At 41.1% G+C, this 18,389-nt stretch overlaps 1 protein-coding gene across 1 annotated transcript; it reads right to left on the bottom strand.

Annotated features, from left to right (window-relative positions):
* Nucleotides 1–11,192: 11,192 nt before the first annotated feature.
* Nucleotides 11,193–18,207, bottom strand: TTR (transthyretin). Its single transcript, XM_003830255.4, has 4 exons — nucleotides 18,048–18,207; nucleotides 16,994–17,124; nucleotides 14,755–14,890; nucleotides 11,193–11,446 (listed from the first exon to the last, which is right to left on the bottom strand). The coding sequence occupies exons 1-4, from the start codon at nucleotides 18,114–18,116 to the stop codon at nucleotides 11,339–11,341; spliced, it is 444 nt and encodes a 147-aa protein (XP_003830303.2). The 5' UTR covers nucleotides 18,117–18,207; the 3' UTR covers nucleotides 11,193–11,338.
* Between the last annotated feature and the right edge of the window lie 182 nt (nucleotides 18,208–18,389).

The following is an 18,389-nucleotide window of genomic DNA, read 5'->3' as shown; positions in this document are numbered from 1 at the left end:
CTTTGCAAATCATACCTTTATCTCTGCTCTGGTCTGCCCTTCCTGTAGAAGTGCTTGAGATACCCCATCATAGAATTATCCCCAGTTCCTTAGACTCTCCCCAAAGTCACCCAACCAAAGCCCAAGTCCTCTAATAGGTTTTTTCTAACACCCTCTTAGTGAGATGGCCCATGGTTTCCCATGGAATATGTTTTCTCTTGCTGGAAGGAGTAATAAACCCAACTGATTCAACCGCATAGGTGTGTTCCCGGGGGATGTGGACTGTGTAGCGTATTGACACCATTCTCTCCTTTCCATTTCTAGTTAAATCCTGTTTTTCATCATCACCAGCCTTTATTATCATCAGCAACAACATCATGTGTAGTTTTCCAAGTTCCAGTGCTCTTCCCCTCTCAGCCTTTTTCATGCTACCATGAGATTACCTCACCCACCCCCACCAGTGGATTGTGTGAAACTTTTTGTTTATCAAAAATGGGCCACAGAATATAATGTATCGACAACATAAACTCCTAGATGTAACGCACTGAGAAGAACGCAATATCATTTCTATAATATTCTTACCAAAAATGCATAATCCCATTTCAATCACAAGAAAAACATCAGGCAAATCCAAATTGAGGGATATTCTCAAAATAACTGATCAGTACTCTTCAAAAATGTCAGTCGTGAAAGACAAGTGTGGTAAGTTGAATTGTGATCCCCCAAAACAGATAAACACATTCTAACCCCTAGTAACTCGGTGTGTGACCTTATTCGGAAGTAGGGCTGTTGCAGATGTAATTCATCAAGACAGAGTCATACATGTCACAAAAAAACAGATACTACATGATTCCACTTATGTGCAACTGAAGTAGTCAAATTTATGGAAACAGGAAAACGGAGGTTACCAGGGGCTGAGGGGAGGGGGTAAAGGCGAGTTGTTGTTTAATGGGTATAGAGTTTCAGATTTGCAAGATGACAAAGTCCTGGAAATCTGTTTTGCTAGCATGTAAATATACTTAACACTACTGAACTGTACACTGAAAAATTAAGATGGTAAATTTCTTGTTACATTTTAAAAATTAGATGCATACATATACATATGTATAAATACATATTGATTTTAAAAGATGATATCATGCTGGTTGGGGTGGCCTCTAGTCCAATATGGCTAGTGTCTTTATAAAAAGATAGCCATGCGAAGGCAAAGACACACAGGGAGACTGCCCTGTGACAACAGAGGCAGAGACTGGAGTGATGTAGCTGCAAGCCCAGGAAGCTTTGAAGAGGCAAGGAAGAATTCTCTGCAGATTTCAGAGACAGCACAGCTCTGCCAACATTTTGAGTTTGGACTTCTGGCCTCTAGAACTGTGAGACAATAAATTCTTGTTGTTTTAAGCCACGCTGTTTGTTGTTACTTGTTACAGCAGCTCTAGAAAACTACTACAGCAAAGAAAGACTGAGAAGCTGTTACAGGTTGGATAAAACTAAAATGTATTTCTATCAGTGTTCTTTTCCTGATTTTGATAATTGCACTATGATCATGTAAGTGGTTAACATTAAGAGAAGTTTGGTAAAGAGCTCTATGTACTATTTTTTCTAACTTCTTTGAAAGGCTAAAACTAGTTCAAAATGAAAAATTAAATAAACACGGTGTCTTAGGCTCTTTGTGCTGCTATAACAAAATACTTTAGGCTAGGTAACTTATAAAGAACAGAAATCATAGTTCTGGGGACTATGAAGTCCAAGATCAAGGTGCCAGCTGGTAAGGGCCCAGTGTCTGCTTCCAAGATGGTACTTTGGTGTTGTGTCCTCCAAAAAGGGAGAGACATTGTGCCCTCACATTTTGGAGGGGGGAAGGGCAAGAGAGCTGAAGCCTGTGTGAATTGTCTTACACAAGGGCCTTAATCACATTCCTGAGGGAAGAGTCCTTACGGCCTAATCACCTCTTAAAAGTTCCACCTCTTAATACAGGCATCCCCAGTCTGAAAATCTGAAAGCTGAAATGCTCCAAAAGCCAAAACATTTTGAGCTCCAACAGAATGCTCACAGGAAATGCTGAGCAGAGCACTTTGGACTTCAAATTTTCGGGTTAGGGATGTTCAACCAATAATGCAAATACTCAGAAACTGGAAAAAAATCTGAAATCTGAAACACTTCTGGTCCCCAGTATTTTAAATAAGGGTTATTCAAATAGTACCATCACATTGGCAACACCTGAATTTTGGAGGGGATACAATCAAACCATAGCACATTGTATAGATTTTTTTAAAAATAAGAGACACTGATTTGGAATACTAATCTAAACATGATGCATCTCTGCTTAAAAACCTGCGATTGATGTGGGAGAAACAACTCCTCTACGTTGCTTTCACTAACAAAGTGCCTGGCCTGACATACAAGGGGCAAGGTGCATGAGCTATCCACATCCATCAAGCTGCCCTCTGCTCTCTGACCTGGGTTCTCCAGCAGTGCTGACCACACGTGCTCATTTCCATGCCTCCCCTATTTCACATGACTCCATTCATTTATTATATCGTCTCCAATAATTTCTCTTTTGTCCTTAGGCAGCACCACTCCGCAGCTGCTTCTAACTCAGCTCCCAAAACACAGCCCTGGGCTCTGGGAAGGGAGAGGAGAAGATGACTAGAGAGAGAGACAAATACACTTAGAGGTAGGGACTAAGTGTGCATCCTGTTTTTTTTTTTTTTAATGTTTACATCTAAAACAATAAGAAGAAATAGTCCCATCTCTGGCATTGCTTCCATCTCCAAAACTGCTGAATATCTGTTCTTATATCAGAAATGATTTTCCTGGCTTTAGCAATCTAGCATCTTGAAATATCAGGAAGGTTAATGGGAAAAAATCACTAATCAACTTCTATATGTGACCAGACCAATAATTTTTACCTGTAAAGTCTAGGTTCATAGTCTCAGGGCATCCACTGATTTCAATGGGGATTCCTGGTTCCCTCAAGATAGAATATGTGGCAAAGGAGAGCCTTTAGAAGAGGTAATTGTGAAATAGCCTCTCACATATTAATGTCCCATTCAAATATTATGTTTATTTGAGTGTGCCTTACATAGACATCATATGTAGCTTTTTCATCTTATTAAAAAGGGCAGGGACATTTTATGAGAATGAATACCCTTCTTTTAAATGACACTGTTGTTTAAACTCTCCCCCTCAATATTCACACACATACCCACTCACACCATTATAGAAAGGAGTTGTAACACAGAGGATATATGCAGTAGTGTGCTGGAATCAGCAACTAATGGCTTATTTTAAATTTTCAGAAATTTTGTAAGCTGATTATTGAAGTTAGCATTAACTTACATTCAAACAAAGGTAACAAATAGTCAAATCGTATTACTTCCTAACTACCTTACCTGTCCTCTTGAGGCTGTTTCTATCTATTGTATCTGCATGGTAGAAATACTACACCAGACTACTGCATAACTCTTCCCAACTGTGCATTTAGTGACATCATGGTGGTAGTTTGAAATTGCCATGGTGAGATTGTTTTTACCATGAAAATTGGCAAACATTACAAACTTGAGCTAGCTTTTTTTCTCCAAAGAGCCAGTTAAACATTTACCGTCAACCATACCCACAGCACACACAGCTTCTTTACAAAGACTGACTTTATGTTTTCATATTGGGATACAAATGATTGATTCACAAGGTAGAAAGTCCAGACAGGTAAATGGGATCAGAGCCTCATCATTCATCCCCCTGCAAGGCATTGGTTGCTTTTTAATCTACCTCATGATTTTTCCCTGAGGAATGCAAATCAAACCTCTTCACATCACATATACATTTTAAGATCTGACATGCATTCCTTTTCTTGCATTTCCATGTCTGCCTCCCTAATGCAACGTCACATCACCTCAAATCTTCATTGCTACAAATATGTCAGTATGATTCCTCTACCTTCTCCCAATCAGTCCTATGATGTTCATTCCTACAAACTTTGTTTTCCTTTTTAAATTCATCCCCTCAAGCATTTATCCTCTGAGTCACAAATAATCCAATTACCTTCTTTAGGTTATTTTAAAACATACAGTTAAGTTATTATTGACTATAGTCACCCTGTTATACTATCAAATAGTGGGTCTTATTTATTCTTTCTGTGTTTTGTACCCATTAACCATCCCTGCCTCCCCCCAGCCCCCCACTGTCCTTCACAGCCTCTGGTAACTATCCTTCTATTCTCTATGTTCATGAGTTCACTTGTTTTGATTTTTAGATCTCACAAATAAGTGAGAACATGCAATGTTTGTCTTTCTGTGCCTGGCTTATTTCATTTAACATAATAATCTTCAGTTCCATCTACCTTGTTCCAAATGACTGGATCTTATGGCTGAATAGTGATCTGTTGTGTATACGTACCACATTTTCTTTATCTATTCATCTGTTGATGGATACTTAGGTTGCTTCCAAATCTTAGATATTGTCAACAGTGCTGCAACAAACATAGGAGTGAGTGCAGATATCTCTTTGATATACTGATTTCCTTTCTTTTGGAGATGTACCCAACAGTGGGATTGCTGGATCATGTGGTAGCTGAATTTTTAGCTTTTTGAAGAACCTCCAAACTGTCCTCTACAGTGGTTGTAATAATTTACATTACCGCTAACAGTGTACGAGGCTTCCATTTTCTCCACATTCTTTATTATTTATTTTTAGTTTTTATTTCCATAGGTTTTGGGGGAACAGGTGGTATTTGGTACATGATTAAGTTCTTTAGGGATAATTTCTGAGATTTTAGTGCACCCATTACTAGAGCAGTATACACTGCACACAATTTGTAGTCTTATCTCTCACCTCGCTCCCATCCATCCCCCCTCCCCAAGTCCTCAAAGTCCGTTGTATCATTCTTATGCCTTTGAATCCTCATTGCTTAGCTCCCACTTATGAGTGAGAACATACGCTGCTTGGTTTTCCATTCCTGAGTTACTTCACTGAGAATAATGGTCTCCAATTCCATCCGGGTTGCTGCAAATGCCATTATCTGGTTCTTTTTATATCATACTACTCAGCCATAAAAAGTATATATACATATATATAATGGAATGCTACACAGCCATAAAAAGTAGCTTTATTAATCAATGAGTGGATAAAGAAATTGTGGTATATATATATATATATATCCACTCATTGACTGATGGGCATTTCGGCTGTTCCATATTTTTGCAATTGCGAGTTGTGCTGCTATAAACATGCATGTGCAAGTGTCTTGTTCATATAATGACTTCTTTTCCTCTGTGTGGATAGATACCCAGTAGTGGGATTGCTGGATCAAATGGTAGTTCCCTTCTTTTTCTCCACATTCTTGCCAGCATTTGTTATTGCCTGTTTTTTTGTAATGTAAACCATGTTAACTGGACTGAGATGATATCTTATTGTAGTTTTGATTTGCATTTCTCTGATGATCAGTGATTAAATATTTTCTTAAACTCAACTTCCATCATGTTGTTCCCCTGCTCCAGAACCTACAAGTCTTCCCTATTACCATACAAAGGGACCTTCAAAGGGTGTATGATAGTACAGTACCTGTATAAGTCAGGGTTCTCCAGAGAAACAGAACAAATAGTGTGTGAGTATGTGTGTGTGTGTGTATTAGAGAGAGAGAGAGAGAGCGATGCTATACATATATCTGAATTAAACTTAGCTTTCCTGTCCATAGTTCCTTTTGGTATCAGCCTACTTAATCTTACCTGTTGAAACCAACTCAATTTGACTTCCAGTTTAATGCTCAGCCTTCTTTGTTTTTCCATGAATTCCATCCACCTTTTGGATGCTATGGAGCATCTTGACATAAAGGGGAATGTGTTGTCTGGTTGCTGACTGTCCTCTGCCCATGCTGCTTCGACTGAAATGGTTGTTTGCTCCCTTGGTCTGTAATTGCCTGATGCATTTTTCCTGCTGTGCATACAAAAGCAATTCACTGAGACCATGGTATTACAGTAAATCAAGAGTTTAATTAATGCAAGGCCAGCCATGTGGAAGAACTAGAGTTATTACTCAAATCAGTCTCCCCAGAGGCTTGGAGGTTAGGGGTTTTTAAAGGAAAGTGTGGGCCAGGTGTGCTGGCTCACACTTGTAATCCCAGCACTTTGGGAGGCCAAGGCAGAGGACTGCTTGAACCCAGGAGTTGGAGACCAGCCAAGGCAACATAGTAAGACCCTGTCTCTATAAAACATTTTTAAATTAGCCAGGTGTGATGGTGTACAACTGAAGTCCCAGTTTCTCAGGAGACTGAGGCAGGAGGATTGTTGGATCTCAGAAGTTTGAGGCTGCAGTGAGCCGTGATGGTGCCACTGCCCTCCAGCTTGGGCAACAGAGCAAGACCCTGTCTCAGAAAAAAAAAAAAAAAAAAAGCATAGTTTGGTGGGCAGGGGGCTAGGGAGTAGGGAATGTTGATTGGTTGGAGATGAAATCATAGGGGTGTGGAAAACAGTCCTTGTGCACTGAGTCAGCCTCTGGGTGGGGGCCACAGGACCAGTTGAGTCACAGTTGTGGGTTGAGGTGAAGTCCAAGTCAGTTGATTGTCAGAAGTGTAAAAGTCTGAAAAAACCTTTTAAAAGGCCAATCTTAGGTTTTATAATGGTGATGTTATTTACAGGAGTAATTGGGGAAGTTATAAATCTTGTGACCTCCAGAATAGTGAGTGGCTGGTTAGTGTTTAATTATGCCTGTATCTTAGCATAATTTAGGCACATCTCAAAATCCTAAACTTGTGCCCTTTTATTAGTTTTACAAAGGTGGTTTAGTTTGGGAAAAGCTATTATTATTCTTGCTTTAAGGTTAAAAAAGAAAATAAATTCATCTCAAAGTTAGCTTGGCCTATGCCCAGGAATGACTAAGGTACAGCTTGAAGGTTAGAAGCAAGATGGAGCCAACTATGTCAGATTTTTATTCAATGTCTTTTTCAGGGGACATAGTTTCACCCATAACAATGGCCACGAAAGGACATAAGCAGAAGATACTAACACAGAACAACAAAGACCTAAAGGTGCCTTTGCAAAAATCATGACCTGTGAATGTGACCTTATTTGGAAATAGTCTTTACAGATGTATTTAGTTAAGAGCAGGTAATTAGGGTGGACCCTAATCCAGCATGACTGGGGTCCTTAGAAGAGGAAAATTTGGAAAAAGACACGGAGAGCATCATGTGATGACAGAGGCAGATCATGGAGTGATGTGGCTGCAAGCCAAGGAACTCCAAAGATCAAGTGCCACCAACAGAAGCTAGGAAGAGGCAAGGAAGGATTCTCCCCTGCGAGTTTTGGAGGAAGCATGGCCCAGAAAATACCTTAATTTCAGACTTCTATCCTCCAGAGCTGTGAGACAATACATTCCTGTTGTTTTAAGCCACTCTGTTTTTGGTACTTTATTATCACAGCCCCAGGAAATGAATAAAACCTCCTGCGGGGTTCTTCCAAATTTTGTCCTAGGTTTATATTCATTGAAATCTTTGCCATTCTGAAAGTCAAAAATTACTTTTAATATTTAGCTCAACTTCTCTTTTTGCCTTGCAATACTGAACATATTGTCTCATGGTATTCGCCATTTGAACCTCTCATGTGGACTGCGTGTCCACCCACATCTGCCATCTTATACAGGGGGCCCACTTATTTAATGTCAACTCACTAGAACTCTGTGTATACTAAAGAGATTATGAATCGTATTTAAAAGATGGGACATGTGGAGGAATAGTTGTCTAAGTTGTAGAAAACCACATCAGCTAAAATGTCTTGGTGGGAGTTAGTGTGATCATAGCAGAGAGGGAGATGGGAACTAGATTTTCAGAAGCAGAGAGCTGGAAACTCACGATGGAAAAAGTTGGAGGGGTATGTTAGGTTCAGGTTAGAGAGCCACTGAATGCTAGGTTTGGAGGCTTGTTTTGGGATAAGAAAATAGATACATAAGATCAAGCAATTTGCCCAAAGCCATCTGGGGAGCTTTGGAAAGCCCTGAAAAGCAGAGAAACTTAATTTTGCCAGAGTAGTTATTGAGTTCTCAATTAATTTAAATGGTGAGGAACTGCTCACCTAAAGCCTTGAAATGCCAATGAATGCTTATAAGAAAATCCTGCCAATATCCTGCTTCTAACATATCAACCTTGGTGGGCTCCAGCCAGCCCTACACTTGATTCCCATAAGATACCCCAAAAGATAAATGAGTATGTTAATTAATTCCATTCACAGCCTTCCCCACTAATCAGAAACACAGGCATCTCTTAATTCCCTAAAGCTGGAGGGATCTTCATCATGATATATCAGTTTTCCCCGTGACCTCAAGAATAGGAATGTGGCCAAAGATTTCGTTCTATGATGAACAAATTTGGGGAAGGGGACTGTGATGGTTAATTTTATAGTCAACTTGGTTAGGCCTATTTTTGGTCAAACACCAGCCTAGATGTTGCTGTGAAAGTATATTTTAGACGTGATTGACATTTAAGCCCGTAGACTTTGAGCAAAGTAGATGACCCTTTATAATGTGGGTGAGCCCCTTCCAATCACTTGACGGCCTTAAAAGAATAGACTCAGGCTCCTCCTCCTGACCCATGAGGAAAAAGGAATTCTGCTTCCGGATGAGACTGCAACATCAACCCTTCCCTGGGTTTCCTGCCTGTGGGCCTGCCCTGTAGATTTTAAACCTGCCAGCTCCCATAATTGCATGAACCAGTTCCTTTAAAAATACGTATATAGTTTATTTTCTTTCAGACAGAGTCTTGCTCTGTCGCCCAGGCTGGAGTACAGTGGCGTGATCTCAGCTCACTGCAACCTCCACCCCCCAGGGTTCAAGCGATTCTCCTGCCTCAGGCTTCTGAGTAGCTGGGTCTACAGGTGCCCGCCACCATGCCCAGCTAATTTTTGTGTTTTTAGTAGAGATGGGGTTTCACTATGTTGGCTAGGCTGGTCTTGAACTCCTGACCTAAAGTGATCTGCCTGCCTCGGCCCCCCAAAATGCTGGGATTACAAGCATGAGCCACTGTGCTTGGCCACATGTATGTGGTTTTAAACTGATTCATATTTTCAACCTGTTTTGATTATAAAAATCCATAGCTATTTAACAACAGCCAAATGAATATGTAGCATTCTAAAAATAGGCAGCTTAGTGACCAATACAATCATGGTAGGTAATAGGCTGAACCTTATGAAATTGCCAATATTTGACCATTTAATCTATAAAAATGGCAATTTGCTATGGATTAACCAATATGCATGGAACAAGGACTTGCTAACAACATTAATAGAATTGGAGACATTGATTTTGCTATGTATCTTGGGAAAAGTGCATGTGGAAAAGTTCAAAGCTACACTGTATTCTCTTCAAGTTTTTTCCTCTCTCAACATAGCCAGTTAGAGGGTAGCAAGATTTGAGATTTGAATTTGGAGGAAAATAGAAAGACCACTCAGGTAGGTTTAGGCCTAAGCCATGTGTCTAACTCAGGTCCTCCTGGAGAATCCTGGTTGGAGATGATGGGCAAGTGGTAACTATTCTTGTCCCAGCCACATGACTGATGTCAAGGTTCCCTTCAATGGACCCGTGTTGCTTTTAAGACAAATTCACAGCTGTAATGGGTGGCAGATAAAACCAACCTTCACTCCAGCCTCATGCCCCACCAGTCCCAACCCTACTGTGGTAGAGATGGTTTTTGGCCAACTCAGATTAGTGCTCCTCTTCCAGAGCATCGAGTTAGTTGCTCTGGGAAATGGCTCCCAGCCAGGGGCCACATTTCTCAGCACATCTAGATGGGGGCATGTAACTAGCTCTGGCCAGTGAGTTGTCAGTGGGACTCATGTGTGACACTTCAGCACAGAGGGGTCTAATACCATACTATGTTCCCTCAGTCTGCTGGCTAAATGTCACCAGTGTGACCTTGAAGCCACAAGACTAAATCAAACTGTCTCAAACAGTCACCATTAGAAGGAAAGCCACCCTAAAGAGTCTCTGGAGCAAAGAGTTCTGCATTGGACCTGGCACAAGTGAGACTAAACTTTTACTTTGTTAAGCCCCCGAGATTTGGGGTTATTTGTGATAGCAGCATAACCCATCCCGCCTCAATACCTTTGCCCTTCAACATTCTGAATCATCATCTGCTCTCTCAACTTATCAAATTGTTTCACTTGGCTGGGTCTTGCAAACTGTATTCTCTCTACCTATAATACCTTTTCCCTTGTCTATCTGACAAATTACCAACACTCAGATTAAGTGACACCTATTCAGAGTCATTCCCTGATTTCTGTAGGGTGTTGGTTTCTTCCTCCTTCTTACCCTTGCTGTGCCTTGTACCATAGCCTCCTGCCAAACCATGATGAAACAGTTATGTTCTCAAAAGATTGTGAGTTCTTTAAATAAATGCAGGTACTGGGTCCTATTCTTTATATTCAGATCACCTAAAATAGTGCCTGGTGCATGTGAGTTCTCCATACATGGATTTTGGATCAGCCTAAGTAAATTGGGTGTGTGGGGTTCTTTGGTTTTCCCCTGACCTGGCTGGTTGCAGCATGGATCTGGCCTGAACTGATGAGACGGCCTGAGTTGCTGCAGGTGTATCTTGTTGGAGCTCCCCTTCTCTTTAATCAAAGAAATGCCCAGAGTAGGGGCTGGGTGTAGTGGCTCATGCCTGTAATCCCAGCACTTTGGGAGGCTGAGGCAGGTGGATCACCTGAGGTCAGGAGTTCGTAGACCAGCCTAGCCAACATGGCAAAATCCCATCTCTACTAAAAATACAAAAATGAGCTGGGCGTGGTGGCATGCGCCTGTAATCCCAGTTACTTGGGAGGCTGAGGCAGGAGAATCACTTGAACCCAGGAAGCAGAGGTTGCAGTGAGCTGAGATTACGCCATTGCATTCTAGCCTGGGCAACAGAGTGAGACTTTGTCTCAAAAAAGGAAAAAAGAAAAAAAAAGAAATGCCCACAGTAAAGAAGTGGGCCCTTAGAATGTGTCTTTTGCTATTTGCTGAAGGTTACAGGAAAATAAGGCTCTCTCATTTACAGAATGTGTCTTTTTAATGGCTGCAGATCATATTTAATATGTGCTTTGCTTGCAAGACATTGGAAATTTGGATCTCTCCTAGCGTTCTGCCCAGATACTTTCTAGAATTCCTTTGATTCTTTGTAAAATTTTGATTCTCTTTTTTTTGGAAGGGACAATAAGGGAATTTAAAAAATCAAGTTAAAGTGGAATGAAAAGTGCCTTTCACAGGAATGTTTTATTGTCTCTGCCTGGACTTCTAACATAGCTTATGAGGTGAAAACACTGCTTTAGTAAAAATGGAATACTCTTGGTTACATGAAATCCCATCCCTCGTCCTTCAGGTCCACTGGAGGAGAAGTCCCTCATTCCTTGGGAATGGTGACGACAGCCGTGGTGGAATAGGAGTAGGGGCTCAGCAGGGCGGCAATGGTGTAGCGGCGGGGGCCGGAGTCGTTGGCTGTGAATACCACCTATGAGAGAAGACAGACAGATCCATTTCCACCAGAGCCCGAAAAACATGACAGATGACACACGACTGACCACCGGAAGTCCAGTGCCAACTTAATTAATTTTATTCTTTTATATTTTGGAACAGTTTGAACAGAAGGAAAAAGCTCAAATATGCTGGCAAGCTAAGCCTTTGGAACCATGCACAGTCCTTAGAGCAGGAGTACAGAGTCAGGTCTTGTTTTGCAAATTCACGCCGAAAGTCAGGATGACCCTAGCTTGACTAAGGGAAATCCCAGAAAACCTAAAGGCTGTATCTATTTTATTGGTTTTAGAAAAAAAAGGTAGGGAGAATGCAAAACTGCATTGAGTCATTGAAGAGCTGCTGCAATAGTGGCTGCCAACCACAGACTTAGAGATTTAGCATTCTGGAGCTGGAAACATTCTTCCCAATTTACAGATGAGCAAACCAGACTTGAATTATTGTATTGTCCCAGTCTACATACTGATGGAACCATAGTAGGAAGGCAAGTCTCCTGTCTCCAAGCCCAGAGATTCCCCCACCCTACTATTCTTTGCATTTTCTAACATGAAGAAGAAAAGTATATTTTTATGTATAACAAGTATGAAATACGAAGTAAAAGCATTACAGGGCTCTATTTACAATACAGAGTGTGGAAGATCATGGTGGAATTTTGAAATATATATGCATGCACTAGAGCTCATTTAAGCTTTGTAACTGGGCAAATTGTGGATCAAAATGCTGTTCCAGATAGTCACACAGTTCTGTCAAATCAGTAGAATATCTGCGACTCAGGTGCTGGGACAGCCTTGGTTCTCAGAGTGAGGCAAGTTGGGATATATTGAGGTCAGGAAAGAGGTAGAAGACAGTAAAGATGTGTTTAATTTGATTTATTTTGTATACGGGCCTTGGGTTGAGGTTTGGACACACTCTGCATAAATACATTTTGTTCCAAATATGGGAAAAAGAAACCCGGATTACTTAGGGATAGGAGGAAAAAAGGATCTGAGTGAGCCATACCAAAAACAAAAATAATACTGGGGCAAGAGGAAGTGAGAATCACCTAAGAATCCCTTAGGAAGAAAGGGGTCCCCTTAAGGCCAATTCCCTAGAATCAACTAATAAAAATGTCTTTTGTCTTATGGTGACATTGACCTTCAGCCCACTTGATTCTTCTTAAAAATTGTAAGAGGCATAATCTGTAATCAAAAATCCATGAAGTAGCCGGGCACGGTGGCTCACACCTGTAATCCCAGCACTTTGGGAGGCTGAGACAGGTGAATCACCTGAGGTCTGGAGTTCAGACCAGCCTGGCCAACGTGGTGAAAACCTGTCTTTACAAAAAATACAAAAATTAGCCTGGTGTGGTGGCGCACACCTGTAGTCCCAGCTACTCGGGAGGCTGAGGCAGGAGAATTGCTTGAACCTGGGAGGCAGAGGTTGCAGTGAGCTGAGATTGCACCACTGCATTCCAGCCTGGGTGACAGAGCAAAACTCCGTCTCAAAAAAAAAGAAAAAAAAAAATCCATGAAGTGAAGAGGCCTAAGAGCTCCTAAATAAAAGTTTCCATTTTCCCTTGGTAAATCTAGTATGACCACCTGGGTCACTGGCCAAGGTAGAGTTGACCAGTTCTGAAGGAGGCATTTATCAGAGGAAGCTGCATGAAGCCCACCACGCACCCGTCACCAAAGTGAGGCATCGGGACTCATCTCTCACTACTCGCTCTCTCTTGTTCTCCGTATTTATCTGGGCTTCAAGCTGGGCTGACGGTCCTGCTTAATCTGTCTTACTTCAGTCCTTTCCCTTCCATTCCAAGGGTCGGGATGTATTTTCATTTCTAAATCCACAGCATCTAGCAGAGTGTTCCACACATAGAATGCTTTTTTTTTTTAATGTTTGTTGAATGAATACTGCAAGAATGAAGAGCAGACAAGGAAGCTAAGATCTAATGAAAGAGAACAACATGTGGGCAGTATGTCAGTGAACCTTTTTATATGGTTCCCATCAGGCTGAGACCCAGCTCTTGGGCAAACAACGGTCTCAGGTAGGCAGATCTATTACTCGAGGGTAGGGGCTGAGACTCTAGGGGCAATGTCTTGTGCTGGGCGCCGCCGAAACCCTGCTCCTGCCCTGACTGGGGTCCGTGTCTTGCTGCTGGCTGAGGGGTAGTCAGGGACATGCTGCTTGGTAGATGGGGCTCCCTTGTTGACTTGTGGGCCCCAGAAATCAAACAAACCCCTGTTGTTTCCCTGGTAACATTGTCTAATAAAGGAACCACTTTATAGCAATTGAAAGTCTCATCCATGACTAAGCCAGAGAATAGTTGCCTTTTATGCCGAGCTATTTTTGATGGAATTAGTTGATCTTTAACTCTGACCAACATGTCTGGATTCTATTTCCATGACAGCCATCTGTTTCAAATGACTTAAGAAATTAAGGAGAAGGCAGGGTGATTGGGTCCATGTATAACTGTTTGAAGATCCTCACCATAGGCAGGGGAACAGAGCACATTACAAATGTGGCTTTTCTTTTTTTAAGCTTGGCTTTCACAAGGGAAAAAGTTTCCTGGGGCATAATGCGAGGCATAGCAGAACTGAGGGCAAACCCAGCCTGGGCCTTAATTGTAAACATTTCTACTTGTGTATTTCCTAGCCTTGTGACCTTTGACAAGTTATTTGACTTCCTGGTGCCTCATTTTCTTCATCTATAAGATGGGGATAATAATAGGACTGACCTCAGTGGCTTATTCCTGAGGATTAAGTAGGTTAAATATGGAAAACACTTATAATTGTGTCTGCCACATGGTGTATGCTTGGTAAATGTTATCTATTGTGTTGCCATTATTACTTTGATTTTATTGTCTCTATAGGTATGTGTTGCCAAGAATCACTTGTCCAAACCTCCGAGAAGCCAGATGTGTTTTGGAATGAAGAATGTTACGGGTTTTCGAGAAATAAAATGGTGCATCTCTTGTTACATACACTCTACGTGGGGTCTGGAGCGCTGCCTCATAAACTATTATTTCAACAGCAAATACATCAATATTCATATAAAGTGGAATGAATAGACTATGAATAGTTTCATGTAAGTTCAAGTCATGTTACTAAGTGGATTTTCATCAAAGTCAAAAAGAAATTTGCTTCTCAGAGTGTTGTGAATTTTTTATTGTATAATAGGAAAGGGAACCTTTGGTCATTCATCACCTTCCTTAGGACATTTCTGTGGTACACTGAGTAAAACTGTGCATTTCCTGGAATGCCAAAAGCAAAAATCAAAACCAAAACAACCCTCGAAGGTCTGTATACTCACCTCTGCATGCTCATGGAATGGGGAGATGCCAAGTGCCTTCCAGTAAGATTTGGTGTCTATTTCCACTTTGTATATCCCTTCTACAAATTCCTCCTCAGTTGTGAGCCCGTGAAGCTCTCCAGACTCACTGGTTTTCCTATAAGGTGTGAAAGTCTGGGTTAAGTTACGCATGGAGGAAACAAATGGCATGCCAAAGTAATACCCCCCCCCCCACCAACTAACACACATAAACATGTTATAAACATGTTATAAACATTTCCCCTCAACTAAGTCAGAAGTAGGGAAAACTCCTAACTGAAATTAAATGGCAAAAAGTTTGTAAAAACTTTTTGAAAAGCTCACTGTAGATTTTTTTCTCTGATAAGAAGAGAATGTAGGTATAATTTTTTTTTTTTTTTGAGACAGAGTTTTACTCTTGTCACCCAGGCTGGAGTGCAATGGCACGATCTCAGCTCACTGCAACCTCTGCCTCCTAGATTCAAGGGATTCTCCAGCCTCAGCCTCCCAATTAGCTGGGATTAGAGGCGCCTGCCACCATGCCTGGCTAATTTTTGTATTTTTCATAAAGACAGAGTTTTGCCATGTTGGCCAGGCTGGTCTTGAACTCCTGACCTCAGATGATATGCCCACTTTGGCATCCCAAAGTGCTGGGATTACAGGCGTGAGCCACTGTGCCCGGCCGGGTATAATATTTACTTAAGAAAGAGTCCTTGTGATTCAAGATTGATGATTGGATGGAAGTGGCCACAGCTGTTCTAACTCTGCACTTCTCCAGGACAGCAGGATCTCGCTCCTGTCCCTTGTGGTGTGAGGATACCTTTGAGGCATCTGCACACCACCAGGGAGTATCATTTGCACACACAGTGGAAAACCTAAAGTAGGAAGAAGAACCTGTATCTGACTCTTTTCCCTTTTACGTATTTAACCTCTCTGATAAATCTTTGCCAGCAACAAACACTAGGCAACTTCTATTTCCATGTAAGTACCAGCTCCATAGTTGAATGTTGGAAATTGCTTCCCATAAGACTGCAACAGCTACGATAGATAAAAATGGCAGTTGTCTTTACTGACTCTGATTATGCCCCTCCTCCTTTCTTCTTTTCACTTCTTTTTTTTTTTGCCCTGGTGCAAGGAAAAAGATTCACAAGAACATCGGAATATTTTTGGTGTCCATTCTGTCTCTCCTTTAGAATAGTCCCGTAACCACTTTTCATGTTATGCTTGGCATTTTATATAAACATAAATGAATTACCAAATAAAAAGCCAGTTAAAACCAGACCTAAGAAAATGATCTTCCCAATAATGGTTGAAGAATCATGTGGTTCTTGGGGTTCAATTAAAACCCAACAGAAATTCTTCTCTGAGGAGATGTAAATACTTAGCAGTTCCTCTTCTGCTGGATGCAAAGGGTCTTCTGATTGCTCTGTCTTCCAGTCACTTTGCTTAGGTTTATTAATATGTATTTTCCTTGAAGTTTTTGCTAGTGCAGGTAGAAAAACTCCATGAAAATTGTGAACTGGCTAATGAAGGTGAGAAGCCACTCTTGCACATGAAGTTGGGTGATCGTGGGATTAGTCTGGGGCTGTACTTTGCCTCATGGATCCATCTCTTCTATCTTTTTTTTTTTTTAACTGAGCTTGACAGCCCCCAGCCTTGCACACAGTAGGTGCCCCAAAGTGTTCATTAGGCAAAAGCCTTGGGTTTTGGGTGATCCATATTAACTACAGACAGATGCCTGGTTAATAATATTTCTGAATTCCTTTCCTTTTGTTAATGGGTTAATACACATTATACCTTTTCCTAAAATTCTAAGACAAGGACATTTAGCTTTGGTGTTACCCAGGGACACCAGGGAATCTGTGAAACTCCTAAAATCACATATATGATTTTGTATGTGTGTGTATCTGTGCATTTTTTCTGGGCATAGAATGTTTACTTTTCATCACCTACATAAAGTGGTCTGTGACCCAAAAGGGTTGCAAACCACAGCTAGAGGAGAGGAGGTCTGATTCCTTCTTTTCTCTACTGTCTGCCCCTAAATGATGCTCAGATTCCTGGTCACTTCCTAGCTAAGCAAAACAAAAAGAGGGCATCCTTCAGAGGGCATACTTGACCTCTGCCCACGTTTTTCAATCTACTTGTAAATTCTTTAGCAGATGATGTGAGCCTCTCTCTACCAAGTGAGGGGCAAATGGGAAGATAAAACCAAGTCCTGTGGGAGGGTTCTTTGGCAACTTACCCAGAGGCAAATGGCTCCCAGGTCTCATCAGCAGCCTTTTTGAACACATGCACAGCCACATTGATGGCAGGACTGCCTCGGACAGCATCTAGAACTTTGACCATCAGAGGACACTTGGATTCACCGGTGCCCTGGGTGTAGAGAAGACACGTGAGAAGTTAACAAAATTGATCAGAGTGAAAGGATTTATTCTTTATGGTATTAGAAATCTGGAGCGAAACAAGAATTACACACTGATCCCATTATCAGGAACGTAAGTGTCGGCAGTTAATGAGCTTCCCTACTCAGTATAACACAGACATAATTGTTTCCAAAGCAAGAATGGTTTCTGCCTCCAGACACACTGCTATCAACCAGGGATGTGTATAATGAATTTTAAGGGAGAAAATAGACCCCTGAGAACAGTTGCTTTGTTAAAAGTCTCCATTTGAGTGGAATTACTGAAAAGATGTAATGTACCATACATAGGGCCAAACAGGTTTTCCTGAGATCATTTTAGTTGTTGCTATAGTCACTCCCTCTTACCAGTTGTTATAAAATAATGTCAGAACTGCATCCAGACCCATTTTATAGTATTAGTTAATTCTTCTAGAGGATTTAAGAATTAGATATCTGACTAGAATATTGTTCACTAAGCCTTTTAAAGATTAATCAATAAATACGTTTTGAATAACCATAGGGCCAGAATATAATCTCCTGCAGTTTGCCCCCCAAATACATTTTATGGAGGGATACTTTTCTGAAAATTCAGTATTAACAGCTTCCTTAATATCATATCTTTATTTCTATCATCTATCTGAGGAAACAGAGGTACCAGATATTACAAACCTAATGCACCAAAGCAATGAGGTAGAATGCTCAGAGTTCAAGTCCCAGCTCAGTAAGCTCAGTGGAACTTCATTCTTTTTGAAGTTTGAATTAATTATATTAAAAATAGATGCTGGGTACCCTTGCCCTAGTAACAAAAGCTGGTTGGCAAAGCTGGAAGGAGTCGCTTCTACTTCATTTAGCGTGAATCTTAAATGTAGGAATGGGATGTCACAGAAACACTCACCGTAGGGCCAGCCTCAGACACAAATACCAGTCCAGCAAGGCAGAGGAGAAGCAGATGATGAGAAGCCATCCTGCCAAGAATGAGTGGACTTCTGTGATGGCTGCTCCCAGCCTGGGGCTTTTATACTCACTTCTCCTGAGCTAGGCTGCTTATCCCTGCCAATCTGACTGCAAACCTGCTGATTCTGATTATTGACTTAGTCAACAAAGAGAGAATAAGTAACCCATACAAATATGAACCTTGTCTAGAGAGATTAGAGCATCGGAACATTCGTTCTATGAAATATTCTTAATAGGTCATTTGACCAGTTAGGTCACCAAAACAAAACAACCAAAACAAAAG

This window comes from Pan paniscus, chromosome 17, assembly GCF_029289425.2.
Source record: "Pan paniscus chromosome 17, NHGRI_mPanPan1-v2.0_pri, whole genome shotgun sequence".
Lineage (NCBI taxonomy): Eukaryota > Metazoa > Chordata > Mammalia > Primates > Hominidae > Pan > Pan paniscus.
This window is presented reverse-complemented; position numbering and strand designations above follow the sequence as displayed.